At 33.3% G+C, this 21,952-nt stretch overlaps 4 protein-coding genes across 5 annotated transcripts; all 4 read right to left on the minus strand.

The window, feature by feature from the left end:
- Positions 1-821: 821 nt before the first annotated feature.
- On the minus strand, positions 822-2,898 carry LOC145128550 (DNA-directed RNA polymerases I, II, and III subunit RPABC5). Its single transcript, XM_079063351.1, has 4 exons — positions 2,742-2,898; positions 2,585-2,643; positions 2,057-2,151; positions 822-997 (listed from the first exon to the last, which is right to left on the minus strand). The coding sequence occupies exons 1-4, from the start codon at positions 2,775-2,777 to the stop codon at positions 972-974; spliced, it is 216 nt and encodes a 71-aa protein (XP_078919477.1). The 5' UTR covers positions 2,778-2,898; the 3' UTR covers positions 822-971.
- Positions 2,899-8,611: 5,713 nt separating this feature from the next.
- On the minus strand, positions 8,612-10,269 carry LOC145128579 (Mitochondrial import inner membrane translocase subunit Tim17/Tim22/Tim23 family protein). The gene is made up of 4 exons (XM_079063388.1): positions 10,109-10,269; positions 9,499-9,612; positions 9,243-9,347; positions 8,612-9,155 (listed from the first exon to the last, which is right to left on the minus strand). The coding sequence occupies exons 1-4, from the start codon at positions 10,191-10,193 to the stop codon at positions 8,887-8,889; spliced, it is 573 nt and encodes a 190-aa protein (XP_078919514.1). The 5' UTR covers positions 10,194-10,269; the 3' UTR covers positions 8,612-8,886.
- A 1,903-nt stretch (positions 10,270-12,172) lies between these two features.
- Positions 12,173-14,862, minus strand: LOC145131681 (Pentatricopeptide repeat (PPR) superfamily protein). Its single transcript, XM_079066338.1, has one exon. It carries the CDS (start codon positions 14,670-14,672, stop codon positions 12,213-12,215), a length of 2,460 nt encoding a protein of 819 aa, XP_078922464.1. The 5' UTR covers positions 14,673-14,862; the 3' UTR covers positions 12,173-12,212.
- Positions 14,863-14,979: 117 nt separating this feature from the next.
- LOC145131682 (ethylene-responsive transcription factor-like protein At4g13040) lies at positions 14,980-17,690 on the minus strand. Of its 2 annotated transcripts, none has more exons than XM_079066339.1 (7): positions 17,526-17,690; positions 16,766-16,822; positions 16,252-16,379; positions 15,889-15,976; positions 15,592-15,766; positions 15,380-15,501; positions 14,980-15,291 (listed from the first exon to the last, which is right to left on the minus strand). In XM_079066339.1, exons 2-7 carry the CDS (start codon positions 16,803-16,805, stop codon positions 15,158-15,160), a joined length of 687 nt encoding a protein of 228 aa, XP_078922465.1. In that variant the 5' UTR covers positions 16,806-16,822; positions 17,526-17,690; the 3' UTR covers positions 14,980-15,157. The 2 variants fall into 2 exon arrangements, with proteins under 2 accessions (XP_078922465.1, XP_078922466.1); XM_079066340.1 differs by having other exon boundaries at positions 15,889-15,973; positions 17,526-17,688.
- Positions 17,691-21,952: the final 4,262 nt, after the last annotated feature.

The following is a 21,952-nucleotide window of genomic DNA, read 5'->3' on the forward strand; positions in this document are numbered from 1 at the left end:
GCGTGAAAATATAAAAATATAACATTGTCAAACGATATCCTACAAATTAATAATGACAGCAATAATTTGAACTTATTGTAGTTATATGAGTTGATTCTGATTATGAAATTAATCTTTTAATTGACAGAATTTGATCAAATAGGTTGAAAGTCGACCAAAATATATTTCTTAAATAAATCAATTTTCTTAATCATTTTATTAATATAAATTAGACATGTAGGGATATAGGTTTTTTAAATGATATTTAATACGTTATTTATAAAATGCAGAGTAATGTACACTCCAACTAACATAATAAAAAATTTATTCACTTGTTACCTAACCTGTTGTTCTACGTAAATTAAAGTAAAACTCTAAAGGCAAACAGAACCGATTCCATCGGAATCCAACAATATTTCCACTTTATGACGGTTTTGGTGGAATGGAATTCAATTCCATTCCTGCAAATCAAGCATATAATTCCTTTAACCTTCAATTGTAAACGTGAAGGCAAATTCTTTCAACAAGGTTATATCATATTACCCAAATGAAGAGAATATCGTTATCACAAGACAAGTCAAACATGTCACATGACCAAGGGGGACCCACCCTCAAAAGCCAATGTCAATAATTGTACAAAAAAGAAACCTTCATAACCTCAACCTCGATTATTCAAGGCAGGACCAACTTTTGGCATCATCCATGAATTGCAGAGTACACATTCATATTCATTATAAGCAACATACACAAATCAAACATACATATATGCATGCATGTATGTATGTATGTATGTAGACATATACATACATACATACACAAAGTTATAATCAACACAGAAAAAGTGTGCAGAAATTTGAGATTTGCATTTTCATTAGCCTATTAGTCTAAAATAAGATTCTACAATACTTCTAGAAAGAAACACCAACATTTTTACCAACAAGTACACACTTGTTTACTCCATCAATTAACATTCTCTGATAAATCCAAGCCTCTCAACTGGTATCAGATTTCTCCAATGCTGCAACAAAATGCCATTTTGATTGTTAAAAATAATATATATAAGTAAAAACAGCAAACTATTTGAATGGGCCAACAGTCAGAATACAAGAAAGTGACCATTTTGCCCTTATGTCTAGATAATGCTGAATAATAATTGAATGTTTATTCAGCATCATTATAAACTGAAACTCTAGGTTTAAAAACAAAAAACAACACCCTCATCTCACTTAATCCATAAAGTCCATCTGTTTATATTAAGTCAAAAAGAAACATCACTATATATATATATATATATATATATATATATATATATATATATATATATGTGTGTGTGTGTCCAAATTAAGTTCTGTCACTCATGTCCCAGTTGAGTTCATTAACTCAAGTAGAAATAAAATCTTATTTGGTTGACCTTTTTCAACATTAATCATGTCCACAAAATTCCCCCTTTTTTGAAATTACCAAGAAAATAGACCATTATGTTATTAACAACTAGTCAAAAATGCAATCAGATGTTGCATTTTGAATGGGACAAAAGAAGTAGATAACTTGAACATAATGTGAATATCAAGTTCTGTGTAGAGTTTTCACCAAACTTGTGAACCAAGCTATTGGACTGGGAATCACATGTGCTGTAAAACATACAAAAGTGGAAAGTCTATGGTGCTGTTTCCTTTTGACTTAATGGGCTTATAGGAGACATGACTTAACCCAATAAGCTACATATGGGTGTTTCTTTTTAACTTAATGCATAAAGAACGACTTAGTAGAGAAAGTTAGGAAAAAGTGGTTTCCCCATGAAGTCCTAACTTTTAATAAATGTGTCCTTTCCTTCCATTTCCCCAAGTATCTTAGTCATTTTCTCAAGGGAAGTGATTTGTACACAACAATTTTTCTCCATACACAACAATTTATGCTTTATGGAGTTGTACAATACAACACTTTAATGCACAAATTGTTGTGTATGGAAAAATTTTGTTGTGTAAGAATCAGTTTCCTTTTCTCAGTACTTTTAGACATCATGTGTGAGTGTGTATCGATTTTAGAGAGAGACAAGGATGGAAAACAGATAGATTACTATTATAGTTCAGAAGCTTCTCGATGAGATCAACATGGGTCATCAGCATTCTTCTGCAACAGTAACGAACAAGCCCCAATGCATCAAGAGCATCTCTGCACAACTCAAGTAGCAAATATGGCAATTAAAGAACGAAGAAGGAAGAACAGCCAAAGTTCACAAAAAAAAAAAGACACCATAGTTTCCTCACCCACTGGCCAATATGTAAATATATTATGTATAACAATCTATACCAATTGAATTATGGTTGATAGAAAAAAAGGTCAAGATATTATGAAGTTCCATTGATGCAACAAGAAATAACGATGAAGAGGAAGATATACAAAGGAAGCGTTAAAAATGTACTAATACGTACGTCCATCATCTTTGATGGAACAAGAAATAGCAATGGAATTTAATAACACGCAATAATAGTCGACAAACACTAAACCATCGGCTGTACGAAAAAAACTGTAAACCCTAGCTTTTTCGGTTTCTTTTAAATTGTTTATTCATGAACGAAGCTAGAAAATACATAAAATGCCTCACCCTTCCGTGTAATCGGATTGGAGAAGATCAAGATACGTGTCCCATTTGTTTCCAATCACCTGAAAACACAAATTGGTGAAAATACTAAGAACATGTAAGAAACTTTGAAACACTGTGCATGTTAGAGGAAATAGATAATGATGTATTAGGGTTTTACCTTGCCGCAGGTGAAACAACGAACCGGAATGATCATTTTTGTTTGCCCTAAACTTTCGTTTTCACAATTTCAAAGCTGCGATTTCTGGAGTCGAATATAGTGTGGGCGGATTATATACTCCTTGGCTATTTAGGCAAAAGCCCTAAAACTGGAGAAATTGTGAAAACCCCTTCAAATTAAAAATCAAAATAACCGATATGGGAAATAATTAATTAAGGGTAAATCGTATAACAATCATTAATTTTTTGGGATATATGTATAAAAGCATAATCATGTATAGAAATCCTTATTGTATTATTTGTATATTTAGAAAAATCTTTATATTATTATTTACGTTTCAAATAAAATAAAATTGTAAATTTTTAAGAGAAATAACCGGATAAATATATGATATGACATACATATTTTTTATATTTTCTTGATTGTATGTGAAAACATATCAAAACATACATTTATTTCAATTATTTTTGCTCGATTGTATTCTCCATATGGAATTCTAAGACGGATTTTTCTCTCCTTAACCAATCATTTTTATCATAAGTAACATCAATGTTGTATTAAAAAACAAAAATATAAGTAACATCAGAATTGTAGTCGTTAATTTCCCTTAAAACCCCGTATTTTGGTCTTTTTTCGAATGGTAACTATTAATATAAGGGTTTTTCTGAACATAAAAATAATATAATATACATATATAATTGGTTGTGTTTTTCTACATATATCCGTATTTTTTTGTGATACCAGTGTTTTTTTTTTCAATTAAGTACCTATGATTTTTATTTTTTTACAATTCTAACCTGTTGACCATTTTGTTTCAGGTCATCCGGTCCAGTTTGCCGTTGCTGACATAGCATCAACATTATTTGGTTATGTGATATTGATTTGTATGACATGTTATAATTGAAGTAAAGTGTAGCAGAAAACACTATGTTTTCATTTTTTTTTTTGCGATTTTAACACTATTTTTCATTTTTTTTATATATTAATAAAATATGAAATATACCCTTTAATAAAGGGTTTAAACCTTAAATACTACCCATTATAACGAAAATTCATATTCTGATGTATGTATAGACTATGGAGATAGTTTTATAGAAAAATGATACCTAGGTTAAGCTCAGATCTTCCTGAAGTTTTATTGTGATTCTTGAAACTTCTACCCTTGTATGCTCTTTACCATTGTCTTCATCGCCCACTGATAGTCCTCAACATCCATTTCTTTCATAACTGACTCGCCTAGGAGTATTTTCAGGTGTTTGATTTTATTTTTAGATCATTACATTTCGTTTGTAATGTAGACAGCTCCATAGTCATATTTTCCAAGTTTATTGTTTGATCACGAGTCACCTTTGGAAACATATAATTACATATCAACCATCAACTTCCTAGCATTTCTTTCTTATGTTCTTGTTTCTGCACCAAGTTCTTTTGTTGCCACATCATCTTCCAGAACATATTAAGAGGAACTTAAAAGTTTGTAATGGTGATGCAGGGATAATATGTGAAATTTTTTCAAAATCTTCTCTTTGATTTAGAAAATTCTTTCCAAAACTAGGAAAATTATAAAGACTGATCATGGTATTTTTAGTTCATCTAAGTATTTTCTTGTCTCCTTATTGCAAATCTTGTCTCCTGTTGAACGAATAAAGGTATCTGCAATTGCACAAGGATGTCAAGGAAAAACTATGATTCTAGCTATAGTATAAGAGCAAAAAAAACCTTTTCAGCAGAGTTGAGTGAAAATACCCTGCTACCAAGTATATTAGATGTATCCCAAATGTTATTGCTCATAGAAGTTCCAATCAATTTGATGTCAAAACTGTTTCGTGCATCAGATATGTTATCTAGATCAGTAATATATGCAAGAGAGTTGGTGTAGCTCCATATGTATTTATGAAACATGCATCAACCTATGCATGATTGGAAGAAAAAAACATGAAGATTCTCTTGTTCAGGAACAAACTTCGAATTTGATCGAGGAGTTTAAGCATTGAATAACGACCTACAAACAAAAATCCAAATTCTTCCTTCTAAAAGAGCACAAATGCACAATAATCTTATAAGAAAAAGACCATAAAGCTAACATGTCTCTGTTGAAATGTGAGGTAAACCAAATCCAGGGCTTCAAAGTCAAGCTTATTGTGATGATTTTCTTGAGTGGATGAAGGGATGAATTCGTTTATTTAGAGACGCCATGAATTTTCATTTTATGGAGTAATATTTAAGGTTTAAACATTTTATTTAAGAGTATATTGCTATAGGAATTCGTAGAAGTTCCTATAGGTTTGGTGTCAAAATTGTTCCGTACATCATATATGTTATCTAGATCAATAATATATGCAAGAGAGTTGGTGTCGCTCCATATGTATTCATGAAACATACAGCAACCTATGCATGATTGGAAGAAAAAACATGAAGATTCACTTGTTCATGAATAAACCTCGAATTTGATCAAGGAGTTAAGCATTGAATAGCGACCTATAAATAGAGAATCCAAATTCTTCCTTCTAATAGACCACAAATGTGCAATAATCTTACGAGAAAAGACCGTAAAGCTAACATGTTTTTGTTGAAATGTGAGGTAAGCCAAATCTAAGGCTTCAAAGTCAAGCTTCTTGAGATAATTTTTTTGAGTGGATAAAGAGAGGAATTTGTTTATATGGAGTGGTCATGAAATTTTCATTGTATGGAGTAATATTTAAGGTTTAAACATTTTATTAAAGAGTATATTGCATATTTTATTAATGGAGTGTCAAAATTGGAAAAGATTGGAAGCTTAGTGTTAAAATCACAAAAAAAATAAATAAATAAATAAATACTTAGTTTTTTTTGCGCCATTTTTTTCAACTATGACACATCATCATGTCATGGCAGTGTCACATAATCAAATAGTAACTTGTCAACATATCGTGTCAGTGATGGCAACCGAGTGATTTGAAGCAAACTGATCAACCGGTCATAATTGCAAAAAATCATAAACATATCGACTTAATTGAAACAAAAAATATGATATCGAAATTGCAAAAAAGTAAAAAGTTAGTGACTTTTGTGCAATTTACCAATTAATTATTTATTAGTTTTTGTAATACGTGTTATGACTTCGAAGATTTTCACATACGAAACGGTCACACTCACCCTCATTTATTAAATATGCCATATGCACTTTATACGATATAATTAATATAAGTGGAACTAGGGGTGAGCATTTGGACATGTGCATCAGACCTGATCGTTTTTTTGGACCCCCGGCCAGTTCTCGGTTCTAGGATTTCAGCAAAACCGGTCCGGCCGGTTCCGGATAAGAACCGGTATTGGACTGACTTATTATTTTTTTTTTTAAATTGTATTTTGTAAAAAAATTTAAACAAGCATATCTCATTTATTTTAAGTCGGATTAACATGTGGTTTTTTCCAATGAGTAATTTAGAGTTTGTAGATGATTTTAAACTATAATTTTGTTGTTTTAGTATTATATTTGATGAGTTACAATCATTCAAAGATGAGATATCAAAACTGAAATATTTCAGCTTTTCAGCAAAAAATTTAAACTTTTGTATTCTGTAAAATTCTTTAAACAAACATATCTCATTATTTTTAAGTCGGATTAACATGCGGTTTTTTCTACCGTATAATTTAGAGTTTGTAAATTATTTTAGACTATTATTTTGTTGTTTTTGGTGTTATATTCAATGAGTTACAATGCTTCAAAGATGAGATATTAAAGCTGAATTATTTAAGTTTTTCAGCAAGAAATTTAAACTTTTGTATTTTGTGAAATTCTTTACAAGCATATCTCGTTCGTTTTAAGTCAGATTGACATGTGGTTTTTTCCGAACGTGTAATTTAGAGTTTGTAGATGATTTTAGACTATAATTTTGTTGTTTTTGATGTTATATTCAACGAGTTACAATCCTTCAAACAAATTGTATAAAGTATAAATAATCAAAGTTTGACCGGTCCAAATGGCACAATAAACGAAAACATATTCATTTTTACGAGTTATACCATATCAAACCCAAAAAATTATTCATTTTAACGAGTTGTAACGTATCAAACCCAACAAAATATTTGTTTTAACGAGTTGTATCAAACCCAAAAACGCATTTAACAAGTTGTACCGTATGCATATAATGTTGTATTAGTCTAAACGGGTCCAAGAACCGGAAAACCCAGACCTAGACCTGGACATGGACATGGACATGAACCTGGACCTGGACTCGGTGAGTATCATCCGGTTCGGTCCACGGTCCACAATATTCTCCGAAACCGGTCCGGTCCGGTTCGGTCAAGTCCGATCCAAATGTTCACCCCTACGTGGAACAACAAAAAGATAGATAGATAGAGAAAAAAAGAGTCGGGTGTGGTGAATATATACCACAAGAGGGGGAATGAAATTTAGGTGTGTATGTGTGTGCGCATTGGGGGGGGGGGGTGTTCATTGAGGGGCATCACGATTCAGGGCCACTTGAGTCTCGGCCACCCAAGACACACCCTTAGCTTTATGAGTTGTTCATGTTACACAAATATTTTATATAATTTGATTTTTAAAATAATAAAGTTTTCGTAAAATATGAAATATTTGGAAAAATGGGCAGAATTTGTGTTCAAATCTTGTTCATATTTTAGCAAAAACACTTACGGTTCTTACAAACTAATACAGTTTTCAATTTTGTAGAAGTAATTTTGCATATTAAGGATAGGTTTGACAAAAGTGAATAGTTGTAAGTTGTATTTTTTTTAAATGTATGAGTATTCAACAAAATAGTTGTAATTTTTGAAATGTATTCGAATCAGATTTTTAAATTATTATTATTATTATTATTTTTGTTTAAAGAGGGTGTTTGGGATTGCTTTTAAAACAACTTTTTGCTTAAAAAATATCCAAAAGATGTTTGGGTATTGAAAAAAAATCTTTTAAAATGACTTTTTGTATAGAAGGAAAAGATAGTGTTTCAAAAGTCATAAAATCCTATCTTTTTGTGACTTTTGGGACTTTTTAATCTGAAAAGTTAACTTTTACCTTAAAAACATATACAAACACTTTTTAAAGATTTTCTTTTAGAAAAAATCACTAGCCAAAAAATCTTTTTACAAAAAGACTTTTAACATTAAAAAGTTTTCCCAAACACCCTCAAAATAGAAGCTTTAACTCGTACTTTCAAACAACCTTTTATTTAATTCAAGAGTTTTTTTTTTTCATAAAAGATAAAACCTAAAAGTTTTTAAAAGCTTTAACAGGGAATCTTAGGATGCACTAATAGCATCACAACAGGAGAGCTTTTAACTTTCTAATTTTACATGACCAAATGAGAAGGCTCACCACAACATGAAGTTTTTTTATGGAGCGATATATATGAGTCTCACTAAAATTAAGAAAGAAAAACTATGAAAACTAGTTTAATATTAGTAGAACAGTGAAAAAGTTCCTATCTCATAACAAAAATTAAAAAGCTTTTGCAATTATTTGACCCAATAAGCTTTCTATTGTAGATGTTCCAAATTCTCCTTCTTGCATTAAGTAAAAGTACAATTAATGGTCGTTTTTTCTCATAATGTTTTCCGTGGGTTAGATGTTGAATTGGGTAAATATTATAGGTGTAAATGTTGCATGCATATAGTGTCTTTGTTGTGTATACTAAATAATTTGTTTGGATGAAGTAAATGATCATCTTACTCTTATGTTTACAATGATATTGATAATATTAGAAACATCTGGATGGTTACCTTCCTACCCTCTCCCAGAGGATGTCTACCATCCCACCTCACCCTTATTCTTATAGTATTGATGATGTTAAAACATTGTTTACTTCATGAATCACATGCAATTGAAAAACTAAAATCCTATGATATTGACAAGTGAAAAAAAAAAAAAAAAAAAAAAAAACAATTCATGCCTCCAATATTTTATTGATTTGGCTACTTAACTATTTTTGTAGTGATCAAACAACCAAAAAAACACCCATAAGGCTAAAAATACATAAAACCACAGCCATTGAAGTAGCTTGCCTGAATATGAGCTGAGCCCTTCCAGTTTTGTGGAAAGAATAACAACATACCACTGAAAATTCTGTAAACCTCTAACAAAAACTTAACCAAGAGTACACAAGTATTATCTAAAGGGTATAACCACCAAAACCCAGTTAAGTTAGTGTCCTTCCGACTCTTCTTTTGTGAGATCTCGGATCCGGGCCCGCAACTGCTCCTCTCGAGCCTGCTTTGCAGCAATAGCTTCCTCATCAAGAACTTGGATTGGCAGCCATTCTGGCCATCTCAACCAGCTGTCTTTCTTCTCACCACCTACTACTGATTCATACATCTCCTTCAAAACAGGCCTTAGTTTGATACCTGCATAATCAACCCCAGTTCCCAGAATCGCAATCCCAATCGAGTATCGAATCGCACCACCAACCCCACCTGGCATCAATAGTTTCACAAGATCTTCTGTTAGTTTTGCTATTTTCAATTATGAGAATGAGAAGGGCACTCACGTCTTTTACTAACCTTGCAATCTCCCTAGAATAGCACCAGTACCAAATCCAGCAATGGCTGAGTCAAGAAGATCATCAGGCCCTGAATGTCGGCTAGCTTTTACAATCTGCCGAGCACCTGTCATCATTCAAGATCATACTGTAAGACGAGTGTCTATAAGCTATGATGTATACAGTTTAGTAGTTTACTCAATAGTTGATCCTTGAAGTGGTTTGAGGTGTTGATATAGAAATAAAATAGCAAAAAGGAGTGAATAGTGATGGTTTACCACAATAGCAACCCGTGACTATGGCAAGATTAGTGGCATAAGTTGCAGACATGTTTGCAAGGCCGTGAACCTTTCGATGTTTTGATACTACTCCAATTCCTCCTCCAACGATCCCTAATCAACAAACAAATATTTACAGGACGGTTACAGACTATACCTTTTGATGTTCTTATTCTATCATGGATTAGAACTAGAATCGGACCAATAATACAAAATTTTCAAGTAAATGAACTCCAAATACGCATAATTTACTGGGAACTTCCTATGAATTCTTGGTATAAATACAGTAAAAAACGATGAGCATTAACAGTGACACAGCATGAATACATGATATGGAACAGTTTCTCGTCGCCAGTTTTGATCAAAACCCTATCTCAAATTTTGAAACTACAAGTTGAATGACGAAAAGCCAACTCTAAGAACTGTAAATGCAAAATGAAATTCACTATTATGATATCTCGTACCTAGTTTCGGCATCGGAAAAACACTATGAAAACATTATCATATAAAATATAAATAATCAAATACATCTAAAACCTTTGTGCCAATCATTTGCTGTTCATATTCAAAAAATTTAATGGAAATAAAGCAAATAAACTTAGAGAAAAACCTCCGATGAGAGTAGGATACAGTATGCGACTTCTCCAATTAATACCGTCTTCTTCTAGGGTTTTAATTTCATCGGCCGATTCCATTTCTGAGCATACTCTCAAATCTCAATTTCGATCAAAAAAGGTGCTTCGGGTTTCATGCTCGAATCGGTCAACTAAACAATAAACCGGTTTAATAATCGTAATTTCCTAGAAGGGATAGTAAAGTGGGCCGGTTCAATTCGTAAAATCCTGGCCTAAGATATATGGAGTGTAAAATGGGCCTGCTCAATTCAAGTAACAATCATTTTTCTTTTTCATTTTATGAGAAATCAGCATTTAATAAAGTATTGTAAATGATTAACACTATTTATTTTTGTTTACAAATGATATTTTACGAAGATTAATTTTTAGCTGCTTACATTCTCAATAGCTTTTTTTTTTTTTTGAAAACCATGGTTTTCTAAATAGAAAAACAAATATTTATTTAATCATGTATAACATTAACCCTATCTCATATGGTTGTTGTAATCGAAATCGACTATAATCAAAATGTAAAAAAAAAAAAAATCTGGAAATTAGTCGAACCATATTTGGTTTTGTCTAAATTGAACTTTGCTAATAGGATAAATGTAAGAAATATCAATTTATTTTAGTTATATTGTTATAGCATTGTACTTTTATTTATTCTTATTACAATATTATATTTTTGAATTATTCCTTTAATTAGGACATTATATATCAGAAATTTTACAAGTTGTACCTTAGATGATGACATCCTCCTTAATAAATGAAAGTTTTTTTTGTCACATGTCAATCTCTCATGAGTTTTGACACATGTAATTTTGTGATTAATTCTTACAAATTAATTTCCACTTGGCATTTTATGGTAATTTTTGATTTTTTTAATTAACTATTCTAATTTTTAGGTTATAGAAAGTAATTAATGTGTTATTAATTTGTTTCCTTATATTTTTAAATTAAATTTTGATATGTTTCCTTCAATATATAATTCAAAATTGATATTTTTCTTTCAAATTTCATTGTCATTTTAGTCAAATGGTCTACATATAAAAAATAATCAAATTTTATTGTTTTTCATTGATAAACTAAAAAAATGGTTATGTGGCCAAAATATAATTATTTTTATGTAGTTTCTTTTATTAGTATAAATTGATTTATTTATTTATTCATCATTTTGTTTGTATATATTTTGAAATTTCATTTTAAAAAATATTTAATTTTTACACATTGATATTTAACTTGGATGACATTTGAGAGGGACGTAGTTATATGGATGTAACGGTGGGTTTTGGCCCACCCATACAAATTTGAGATGAAATATATATTATATATAGAACATATATTTCTTTTGAATAAAAAACATTAAGGTTGTGAACTGTGACATAGTCCACCCCATTTAAAACTTAAATGAAGAAAATAATTTATGTGTGATATGTCGATTGCAGAAATTTTTGAATAGATCAAATTGCATTTCAATATTGATAATGAATTCTTCATTCATCAGGTTCGTATATTAATATTTTTTATTATCTTATTTAATCAATTACTTGCAATTTAAACGGACAATTTACTTTAAAATCATATATTGTTACATTTTGTTACCAGTTGAAGTATTTTGTTAACTCTTCATATTTGTAAATTATTTGGATTACCCTAAAATAAAATCTTGGCTATGTCACTGCCATATGATTGTCCAAATTAGAACTCCAGATGTAATGCATTGCTAAGGTGGGCAAAATATTATTGTTTCAGTTTTGTAAAACTTTTCTTTTTATTACACGAGACACTTATTTCTTATTATAACATTTTACTATCGAATTTTTTTCAAATAAAAAACAAAATACATTAAATCAAATATGTGTACAAAAGAATGAAAGATCACTGGCTCATAAATCAAACATGCTCACAAAAGATCATAATTTATGTTTACATAAGTTAGACATGTCTAAAGAAGATCTATCATTTTATCAAAGTAATGATGTTACCCATAAAATGATAGATTTTTCAAAGGACAACGGTATAACAAGAAGAAATAAATGTACAATGGTAGAACAAGAAAATCAAAAGTAAATTGCTATATCTTGCATTTAACCAATAAAATCACCAATAATCCCCACACGAACAACATCCATCTCTAAAATGATGAAACCTACTCGAATCCCTCACCACAATATCCCTCCCAACAATTTTAGAAATAACCTTAATTGCACTATGACAATCCACACAAGCTCTCAAATTCTTCATCACCACAATACGCGACCCTTCGGGTGTACTAATAAGAGCAAACGCAATCGCAAGCCTCTCACTATGATACTTCAAAGATTCCAACTTAACATCCTCATTCACATTTTGAACAATCACACTCGTATCCGCCTTATACCCTTCCTCTTCCATCTTCCTCCCTAAAACATCAATCTTTTCCCAAATTTCACCAATTCGAGGGTGAATTCGGTCATTTGCACTAAAAACATGAACTTCATGGTTAACTTCAACCCAACTATACGCAGGTAACTTCTTAACCCCGCGATTCTTCATTGCCATTTTCACTTTGCTAACATCTTCCCATTGACCCGCTTCTGCGTATATACTAGACATGGTGATATACGCACCCGCATCTCTTAAAACCTCCATGTTGAATAAAGCATCCGCCATCCTTTTAGCAAAATCTTGATTTTTGTAAATCCTACACGCTCTCAAGACCGAAGTCAACATGATTTCATCTGGGTCAAACGGCATTTCGTGCATTATTTTCTCGGCTTCATGAAATCGTCCACATCTACACAACAAATCAACTATCGATGCATAGTGTTCTCTTTTCACAACAATTTGAGTCATGGATTTAAAATAAGCAAGACCTTCATCAACGAGCCCACTATGACTACAACCGGTTAGAACCTCAAGGAAGCTAACCGAATCGGGTTTGACCCCGGAGTTGACCAACTCATTAAAGGTTCGTATTGTGGCTTCACCATCCCCGATTTGTGCGTAGGCTGTTAGCATGGTGTTCCATGAGACTATATTTCTAAGTGGCATTTCGTCGAACACTTGGATTGCGTCTTTTATGTACCCACATTTTGCATACATGTCAAGGAGAGAGCTACCACAGAAGACATTTGAGATGCAACCGGATGTAATCATACAAGAGTGTAACTGTTTACCTAGTGAAAGAGACGTTAGGTTTGAAGAAGCTCTTAAGGTGCTTGCGAAAGTTGCATGGTCTCCATAGACATGGGATTCCAGCATCTGTTTGAAAACATCAAGAGCTTCGTTGTAAAATCCTTTCTGAACATATGCTGAGATTATAGCAGTCCATGGAACTGAGTTTTTGTTGAGGAGGGATGAAAAGATAACGTTAGCTTCTTCAAATCTGTCACATCTTGCATACATGTCGACCAATGCATTGCTGACTTGGATATCCGAATTGGCCTCTGTCACTAAAATCTGAGCATGGATTTGTCTGCCCATTTTGAGATTAGTTTCATTTGCTGCTAGGCTTAGCATTGTTGCAAAAGGGAACTGTTTCCGGTCAAAGCTAGTCAACTGTAATTCATGGAAGAGATTAAGTGATTCCTTCAATCTTCCAGCCCATGCAAATCCAGTGATGATCACATTGTAAGAAACACAATCCAACAAAGTCATTTCATCAAACAGTTGTTTCGCATTGTCTATAGAATCATTTTTCGAGTAGAAGTCAAGAAAGGAATTTGACACAAATATGTTCCAAATAAAGTTGGATTTGATAACAAGAGTATGAAATTGAAGCCCTAAAGGAAAATCGTTTAGACCCATGGTGGCACATATGACTGCTGCAAAAGTATACTCAGATGGGATCATACCTGAATTTTGCATTTCTATGAAGAGGTTTATCGCTTGGTTGTTCAATCCTTTATTTGAGTATCCGGTAATCATCGTATTGAATGTCACGGAATCCCTTGTCAGCATCTCTATGAAAACTCGATTAGCCAACTCAAGGGTGCCAGTTTTGCAGTAAGCATCAAGTAAACTGTTGCAAACCTTAAGGGTGTAATTAAACCCCAGTTTGATAACATGGGAATGCACTTGAGTTATTGTTTTTGTCATCAGGGTCTCGTTGCAACAAGAGAAGAGCGTTGTAAAGGTCACATCGTCGGGAGGTGTTCCCCACCTGCACATTTCAGCATACAGCTTAAAGGCGCCAACAGGTTGATTGTGCTTTGAATAGCCACCAATTAATATCGTCCATGACACCTCGGTTCTAACAGGCATGTCATCAAACAAGGCTCTTGCACGAGCAAGATTGCCTGAGTTGACATAGCCAGAAATCAGAGTGTAAAATGAGTAAGTGTTTCTATGGCGCATTTGATCGAACAGTTGGTGTGCTTGGGCTAGTTGACCATTGGCCACAAGATCTTTGAGTTGGAAGTTGGAGCGTGATGTGTTTGGGTGGAAGCCTGTTTTGATTATTGTAGCGTCCATGGTGTTTGTGGTGTAGTGGGAGCATGGAATTGGCAACCATCTTCTTTTCCGATATGTGGAAGTTGTACCCGATCTGCAAAGTCTCATAGGAAAGACGATGATCATATGAAGTTGCTTCGTAAGTAATCCAAATAAAAACTATGCCACTGGGATGTAACTCGCCTTTACGAAACAAAAGAAACATTAATATTTCATACCACCGATGATTAATTTTGCTACAATTAGTACTAAAACTATTATTCAAAAATTATTATCTGACCCTTGCCTTTATTTTAAATCCAAATCTGACCCTTATATAATCATATAATCTTCAATAATCAATATAATTAAACTACCCAATAACTAAAACTTGTTATTACATCTTAAAATCACATTACTTAGATAATCAGTTTATGTTTATGGGTCACCAAAATAAAAGAAACATCAATATTTCATACCACCATCATAACAAGTAACAATTCACTCCCTGTCTCCCTCTATATACAAATAAATGAGGAGAATTTTCCCGCTTCAAACAATGTTTAAATTTTTACATTTCCACCAAATAAAGAATGATATTAATAATTAAAGAATAAATATAAAAGAAATCATCAAGCTACTGATGTATCTGCATCATCAGAACCCGAGAAACCATTTCCTCCTTCATTTGCTTCTGCTTCTGAGTCACTGTTGTTCTGTTGCTGATTCTCAAACTTCATCCTTGAACTCACCCTTCTTTGGCTTTCTGATAAAATCAGTGAAAAAATATATCTCAAAAAGTAGGCTCATTTTCTGCATCATAAATAATAAATACGAAGAAAAATATAATTTACTCTTGCTGTTGATTGCAGAGCGAGTCATTGCTAAGAAGTCGTCCCAACTGAGTTGACTCAGTTCGTCTTTTTCTTCAACAGTGAGCTCAAAGTTTGGTTCCCTCCCACACATGAAAGCAGCCCTGCAAGAAACAAATATGGACCCGAATTCAAAAATGACAAAATTGCCCTTAACAGCTGTTACTATTTATGATCCTAGAATCAATGATTACCTGTCATACAAGCGAGCAGCTTCTTCTTGAGAGCTGACTGTGCCTAAATGGATCTGTTTCTTCTCAACTTTAATGGCAGCTTGCCATTTCATGTTTTTGTAATACACCCCTCTCATCACACAAGCTTCTTGATTCTCAAAATGCTTTCTTCTGTGTCTTTTTCGTCTCTTGACCTCTGGGAATATATAACAAAAAAGATTTTGTTACACATGATATGATTATACTATGTGCATTGGATTTAACAAAATAAGAAAACACGATGTAAATAAGTAACTTCAAAACTAAGAAGCAACAAACCTGGATGAGAAACGGGCTGCTGCTTATAAGATGAGCTAGATTCATTCACAATTGAGGATTCAGGTTCTTCCGATTTTGTGTTTTTCTGCTAAACACATGTAGAATGTAAATCTTGTTCAATAACAACATGTGGCAAATAAGAAATGGAAAATAAAAATACTCCATCACTCCTCAAAAGGAATTCAAGTTTGAATTTTAAGAATGAAAATGAGTTTGATTTTTATTTAAAAATCATCAAGCTACTGATTCTAGTATCTTGTTATGCATATAGTTTACAACTTTTCAAATGGGAGAGGGTGAAGGTGACATGAATATAAATGTTCATTTACAATATAAGGATTAAACCATGATTTCCATGCTTACCTCATCATGATGGTCAATGTCAACCGAAGGTGAAAGATGCATGCCAGCAGATCTTGTGTTTTGCACCCAACATCCAGGAGATTTCCCGTTTCCATATGATGAAAGAAAATCAAGAAAAGGGGTTCTCCCTAAAATTTACCATTGAATATTATCAATAAACAAAACAAGAAACAAGAAAAATGATAACCAAATATCAGGTGTAAGGGTAAAATGGTCATTCAGTTCAAAGAAAAAAAAACAAACTTTATATACACTACGCATTCTACCACTTTATCCATATTGGATTTAATGGGGGGAAACAAGAAACATACCCTTAATCCGGTAAAAGTATATATATGCATATTGCTTTTTTACTTAATCTAGAAAAACCCACTTAATATGGAAACGAGGCTTCCCCCATGAAGTTATAACTCTTTACAAATTTACCCTCTTTTATTCTTTTTCAGATTTTTTAATTATCATTTATCAACACAGGAATTTTTTTTTTTTTTCTTTTTTTAAAACATGGTCTTACCATAGAGTTTGATGAGTCTTTGTCTACGGATGCTCACCATAGTGTCTTTAGATGATCCTACCATCATCCAAAAAAACAAGAAGATAAGCATATATACACATAATAGATGCACAGAAGTGAATGGCTGTTATCTAATGAAATAAAAAAGACCCATAGAGGAAGAAAATTCAAAGTCAACCCAATAATCATCTGATGTTTCATGAATGATTTATCCCTAATCAAGATTAAAGAGAAACAAAACCCCCCAAAATAATTACAAGATCATAACACAAATGTCGCTGAATCTCTCCATCTGTTCATAATTATAAGTTTCAAACACCCAAATAGCAAAAAATGGGAGGATTTCTGAACTGGAATGAGCCAACAACTAAAGCCAAATACACTATCAAATCCAGATGAGATGTCAATCAGATAAACTAGAAGAGCTACAAGTAAAGAAAAACCCAAATTGTGTTCGAAAAGTAAGTCAACCCTGCCACCAACCTACCACCTTTCATGGAAGAAAGCCGGGGTAATACAAGAAACCAATCTTTTACCCTTTAGTTACCAATAGATCAAGCAAACCCCACATAACAACACGATAAAAAGAAAAAAGAACTTCCAAATACATAATCACATCATCTGTAAACGAATGCATTTAGGATAAAAGAACAATTATGAAGAAACCCTTGAGGGGAATAAGGTAAAAGAGAGTTGTATGGGAGCGACAAAAGAAGCCATTGCAGAGTAAAGAGTAAGAGGGTTGGGTGAGTTTTGGTACCTGTGATTGTGAAGGTGACGAAAGGAAAGAAGAAGCGAACAAACCAAAGAGAAAACTGGGTTTTAATGTAATTGGATTACAAAGTTAAGGTGGTGAGGTTGGAGAGAGAAAGTTGAGATATAGGTTTAAATTGACATCCGAAGGGGCCAAGGGGGTGCCCCAAGTTGGCAAACACTTCGGCCATTTTCTTTGCAAACTTTAATGTAGTATCGTTTGTGTCGGTTTTTTATAATAAAATTGTTTTTAATTTAAATTTTTGTCATCATTTTTTTATAATAAAATTATTTTTATTTAAATTTATGTCATGTATGTTTGATATCACCCCATTTACGATACTAAAAAAAATAAAATAAATAAATAAAAAAAAAAAACTCATCTTACGTCACAATTTTCAAAAATTACAACACATTACCATAAATTTGGAAAATATAGTAAATGTTGAAGGTACTATTTCGGGTGTTAGACTATGAGGTGTGGGCAACGGCAATGCACGTTATGCCTACGTGGCACCTCCACAACGGTGGGAACACCACCCCTGACTCGTTAAGGTATAAAGCGTTACCCAGACGTGGTAACGGCAACGAAGGGCAACACCCGTTTTTTCTTTCTTCCTTCCTCTGTGTTTCTTCTTTCTTGTTTCTTTCTTGGCCTTACAACTGCGTTGAAGGATTGGAAGACCACCTCCAAAAGAATGCGATGGAAAGAAATAGAAAGAAGATGATGATGTGGCGTGGGTATGAGCGTGACCCACACCCAACAATCTTACTATTGGAACAAGGCATTTACGAAATGTTATATTTTCAAAGTGTTCCCTTCTATTTAAGTCAATGTTGGTCAATGTTTTAAAACCCGGGTCGACTCAGTCGGTTCAATCGGTTGGACCGTGACCCGGGGTAGAAGGCGGGTCAATTGAGAACAGTTTTTTGTAAAAATACGGACCGGATCGAATCGGCCGGGTTTCCCCTAAACCGCGGTCGAACCGTTTGTGTTGAAGCGGTTAAAACCGGACCTACCCGTTTTAATAGGGCTTGGATACAAATACGAATCGGATCGAACCGTTTGTGTCGAACCGGCTTCTCAGTCACAAGGTGACCATGTTGATCATGAAGTTGATAGTGAATTTCAATTACTAAGTGACCGCGAGATCGATGCTTATAATACTCCAATTTCTCAAGATTCATGATTTGGTTTGGTCGTGACGCGTTTGGATCCATCTAAAACTATGTTTTCTTTTGTTATTTATACTCTATGTGGTTGTTTATTGTGTTTAGATTGACCTATAACATGTTTTGATATGTTTTTCAATGTTTAAACTTTGTGGACATCAAATTATTGGTTTTATATGTCTATGCATTATGCAGGAAAATAAAAATATATGAAAATAGAAAAAGACCATAAACCGGGTTGAACCGTGAACCGGTCATCACACCGGGTCAACTAAAAACCCGGGTTTTAAAACATTGATGTTGGTGTCATTCTTAATCATGACTTCGGAAATTTTCCTTCAAAAATTTTATAGATATGTTAAATGAGTTTTTACTGAAAAACATGTTTGAAACATATAATCTCTCAAGAAATTGCTTTCATTCGATCGTTTTGCAAAAAATAAGTATTTTTGTAATATGAAAATATTTTTTTCAAAAACCATGAACATATTAATCTTTGAAAGTCATATAGTTAAGTTCAAAAATAATGAACAAAACCATGTTTGAAATTTCCGAAAATGACGAACATGTTTGAAAATCATATGTTCGAAAAATGATGAACGTTTTGGAAATCTCATTTATCTTTTATTAATCTTTTGGCTTTTTATAAAAAAAATCAATTTTTTATGCTTAATAGATTATAAGGGGAAAAAAGAAAAATTAAGCGAACAAGTGAGATATTCATGTCTATGACATAGTGCCTTTAGGTGAATGGACTCTCACCACCAATTGGAGTTAGAGGTTCTGCATGATCTTTTTGCCGACTTTCTTCGCCAATCTAGGCGTTAAAATTGTATTTAGGCAAGAGATCGTCATCCACCATACTCCCATTCGTGAAGACATAGTTATTCATTTGTAGAAATCTAAAGGCTATAGATAGGATCTGGAAGGCGTTGGAAAATCAATAATGTTTTTTTGTCTCTTGTTTCTATAATCTTTCAGGTAAACGTGAGTCGGAGACTAATCTTTTCATGTGAATGATTATTGAACAAGATATACAAAATCAGTTGTAACATATGGTTTTCAGGTATGAATTTCGATGCTTAAATGGTGTGGAGTTTTGGGTGGCCATGGCATGGTAGGGAAGATCACCACGGCGTTACAACCACTTTTTTCCGTGACCATTTTAAGTAGCCACAACGTGGCAGTATAGTGGCCACAGTGTGGAGGCGTCCCAGGCTTAAACCCTAATTTTCCGGGTTTAAGGTCCCCATTGTTCATTGAGGTTGACAGCTCCGCATGTGGTTACTAGCTACAACTACCGTCCAACGAGTCAAAACGGGCATAATTGTTCATTCTCTTCCTATTTCACAACGTTGATGAAGCGTTAGTAAGGATCTAGAGACCTCTATTTACTGTGCTCTGTAGAGGCTTTCTCGTCCGTAGTTCGGTTATAGGCTCATTATAAAACCCCGGAAATTCATTCTAGAATGTGCATGAATAAAATGAGAACGATTTAGTCAAGGGTTAAGTGTCAAATATTGATTTAAACTGAAAAAATAAATCTTTAACTCGACACAACTTTCTATCAAAATGTAACTTAGGATTGATAAGTTATGTGGATAAACAAATCTCTTTTACTTGTATGGGATTACAAGTGTACAACCTGTTGTACTTGGTACTTTTATAATTCATTAGTCTAAACATACTTGTGATTATAAAAATACAAGGAGTCTAAATGATAAACAATTCTCTTTTACTTGTATAGGTTTACAGGGGTAGAACATGTTGCACTTTACACTTTTATACTTCATTAGTCTAAACACACTTTTGATTATAAAAACACAAGGAGTATGGACGATAAACAATTCTCTTTTACTTATATAGGTTTACAAGGGTAGAACATGTTACACTTTTCACTTTTATAATTTGTTAGTCTAAACACACTTTTGATTATAAAAATACAAGGAGTCAGAACGATAAACAATCTCTTATACTTGTATAGGTGTACAATGGTAGAACATGTTGCACTTTACACTTTTATAATTAATTGGTCTAAACACACTTTTTATTATAAAAACATTCATAGTTAAACTTTTAAAGTTCACTAACATTATTGCACTTAATTACACTTTTATGACTGGAACGCCTCATCGGGCCTGCAGTCTATCTCGACCGTTCTCTGGGCCTTCGGTCTGACTGGTACGCCTCTCAGGCCTGCAGTCTATCCGGTACGCCCTGGTCTCTTGGCCTTCAGTTTACACTTGTCTGTCTCAACCCAACCACACACAACATGTCGACATATACATAACAGATAAACATACATATAACCAATCAACAGACAATCAGACAGATCTTATAGATCACTAAGCATAGCATCATCCTATATATCAGGATACCGATATAACAGATCACTACAACACGATAACATACTATCACATACAAGATATCTAATCCAATGGGCCGCCCTTGGTGCCTTCGACCCGCAAGTACAGTGAGAAAAACTCACTTCACAAACTGAACACTAGGCGATGAGGTCCTGACTCCGAATCTTAGCTCAAACATAATCATTTGAATGACTAAATCTAAATCATAATCCGAAATACCCAAAATATCCTTAAGTCAAACTTGGTCAACCGTGGTCAAAGTCAAAGTCAATGGCCCTTAAAGACCATATCCAACCTCATGTATTGGCCAGGCATTGGTCACGTCGTGACAGCGTACCCGGTCTAATTCCCACTCAACTCAACCCAATCTAGTCAACTCAGTTAAAGAAACCACCTGAACTGGCATCACGACGTGAGTACCCATTCTCACGTCGTGAGCCCCAAAGAGTCTAATAGAAGATGGGGATGCTTCGAATCTCACGTCGTGAGCACTGTCTGAGGCTAAGGGTCACCATTTTAAGTCCTTATTCCATTAAGTCTTCGAGTCTACTTCATCCAGAAGTTAAAGGGGACCCCTAAAACCCATTAAAATGTTTCCTTTATGGCCATACATGCACCAAACATGATCATCCACTTTATAGGTCAAAAGTCAAGAAATAAGCTTCAATCTTTCATGCATGCCTCAAATCCACACCAACTTTCATATGTGAACAATATTATGGTCTAAGGACTCTTAGAATCCATAAAGTTGCAAATTTTATGGATTTACTCCACTCAAGCATGCAATAGCATAACTAATATGGAAAAAACTCAAGATCTATCCAAGATAAACAATAAAGTTGGAGCCTTTGATACTTACAAAGGTCCAAAAGCAGGAAAATATGGTGATGATGAT

The sequence above is a fragment of the Lactuca virosa genome, chromosome 8 (genome assembly GCF_052849685.1).
Source record: "Lactuca virosa cultivar CGN04683 chromosome 8, Lactuca_virosa_CGN04683_v6, whole genome shotgun sequence".
NCBI lineage: Eukaryota > Viridiplantae > Streptophyta > Magnoliopsida > Asterales > Asteraceae > Lactuca > Lactuca virosa.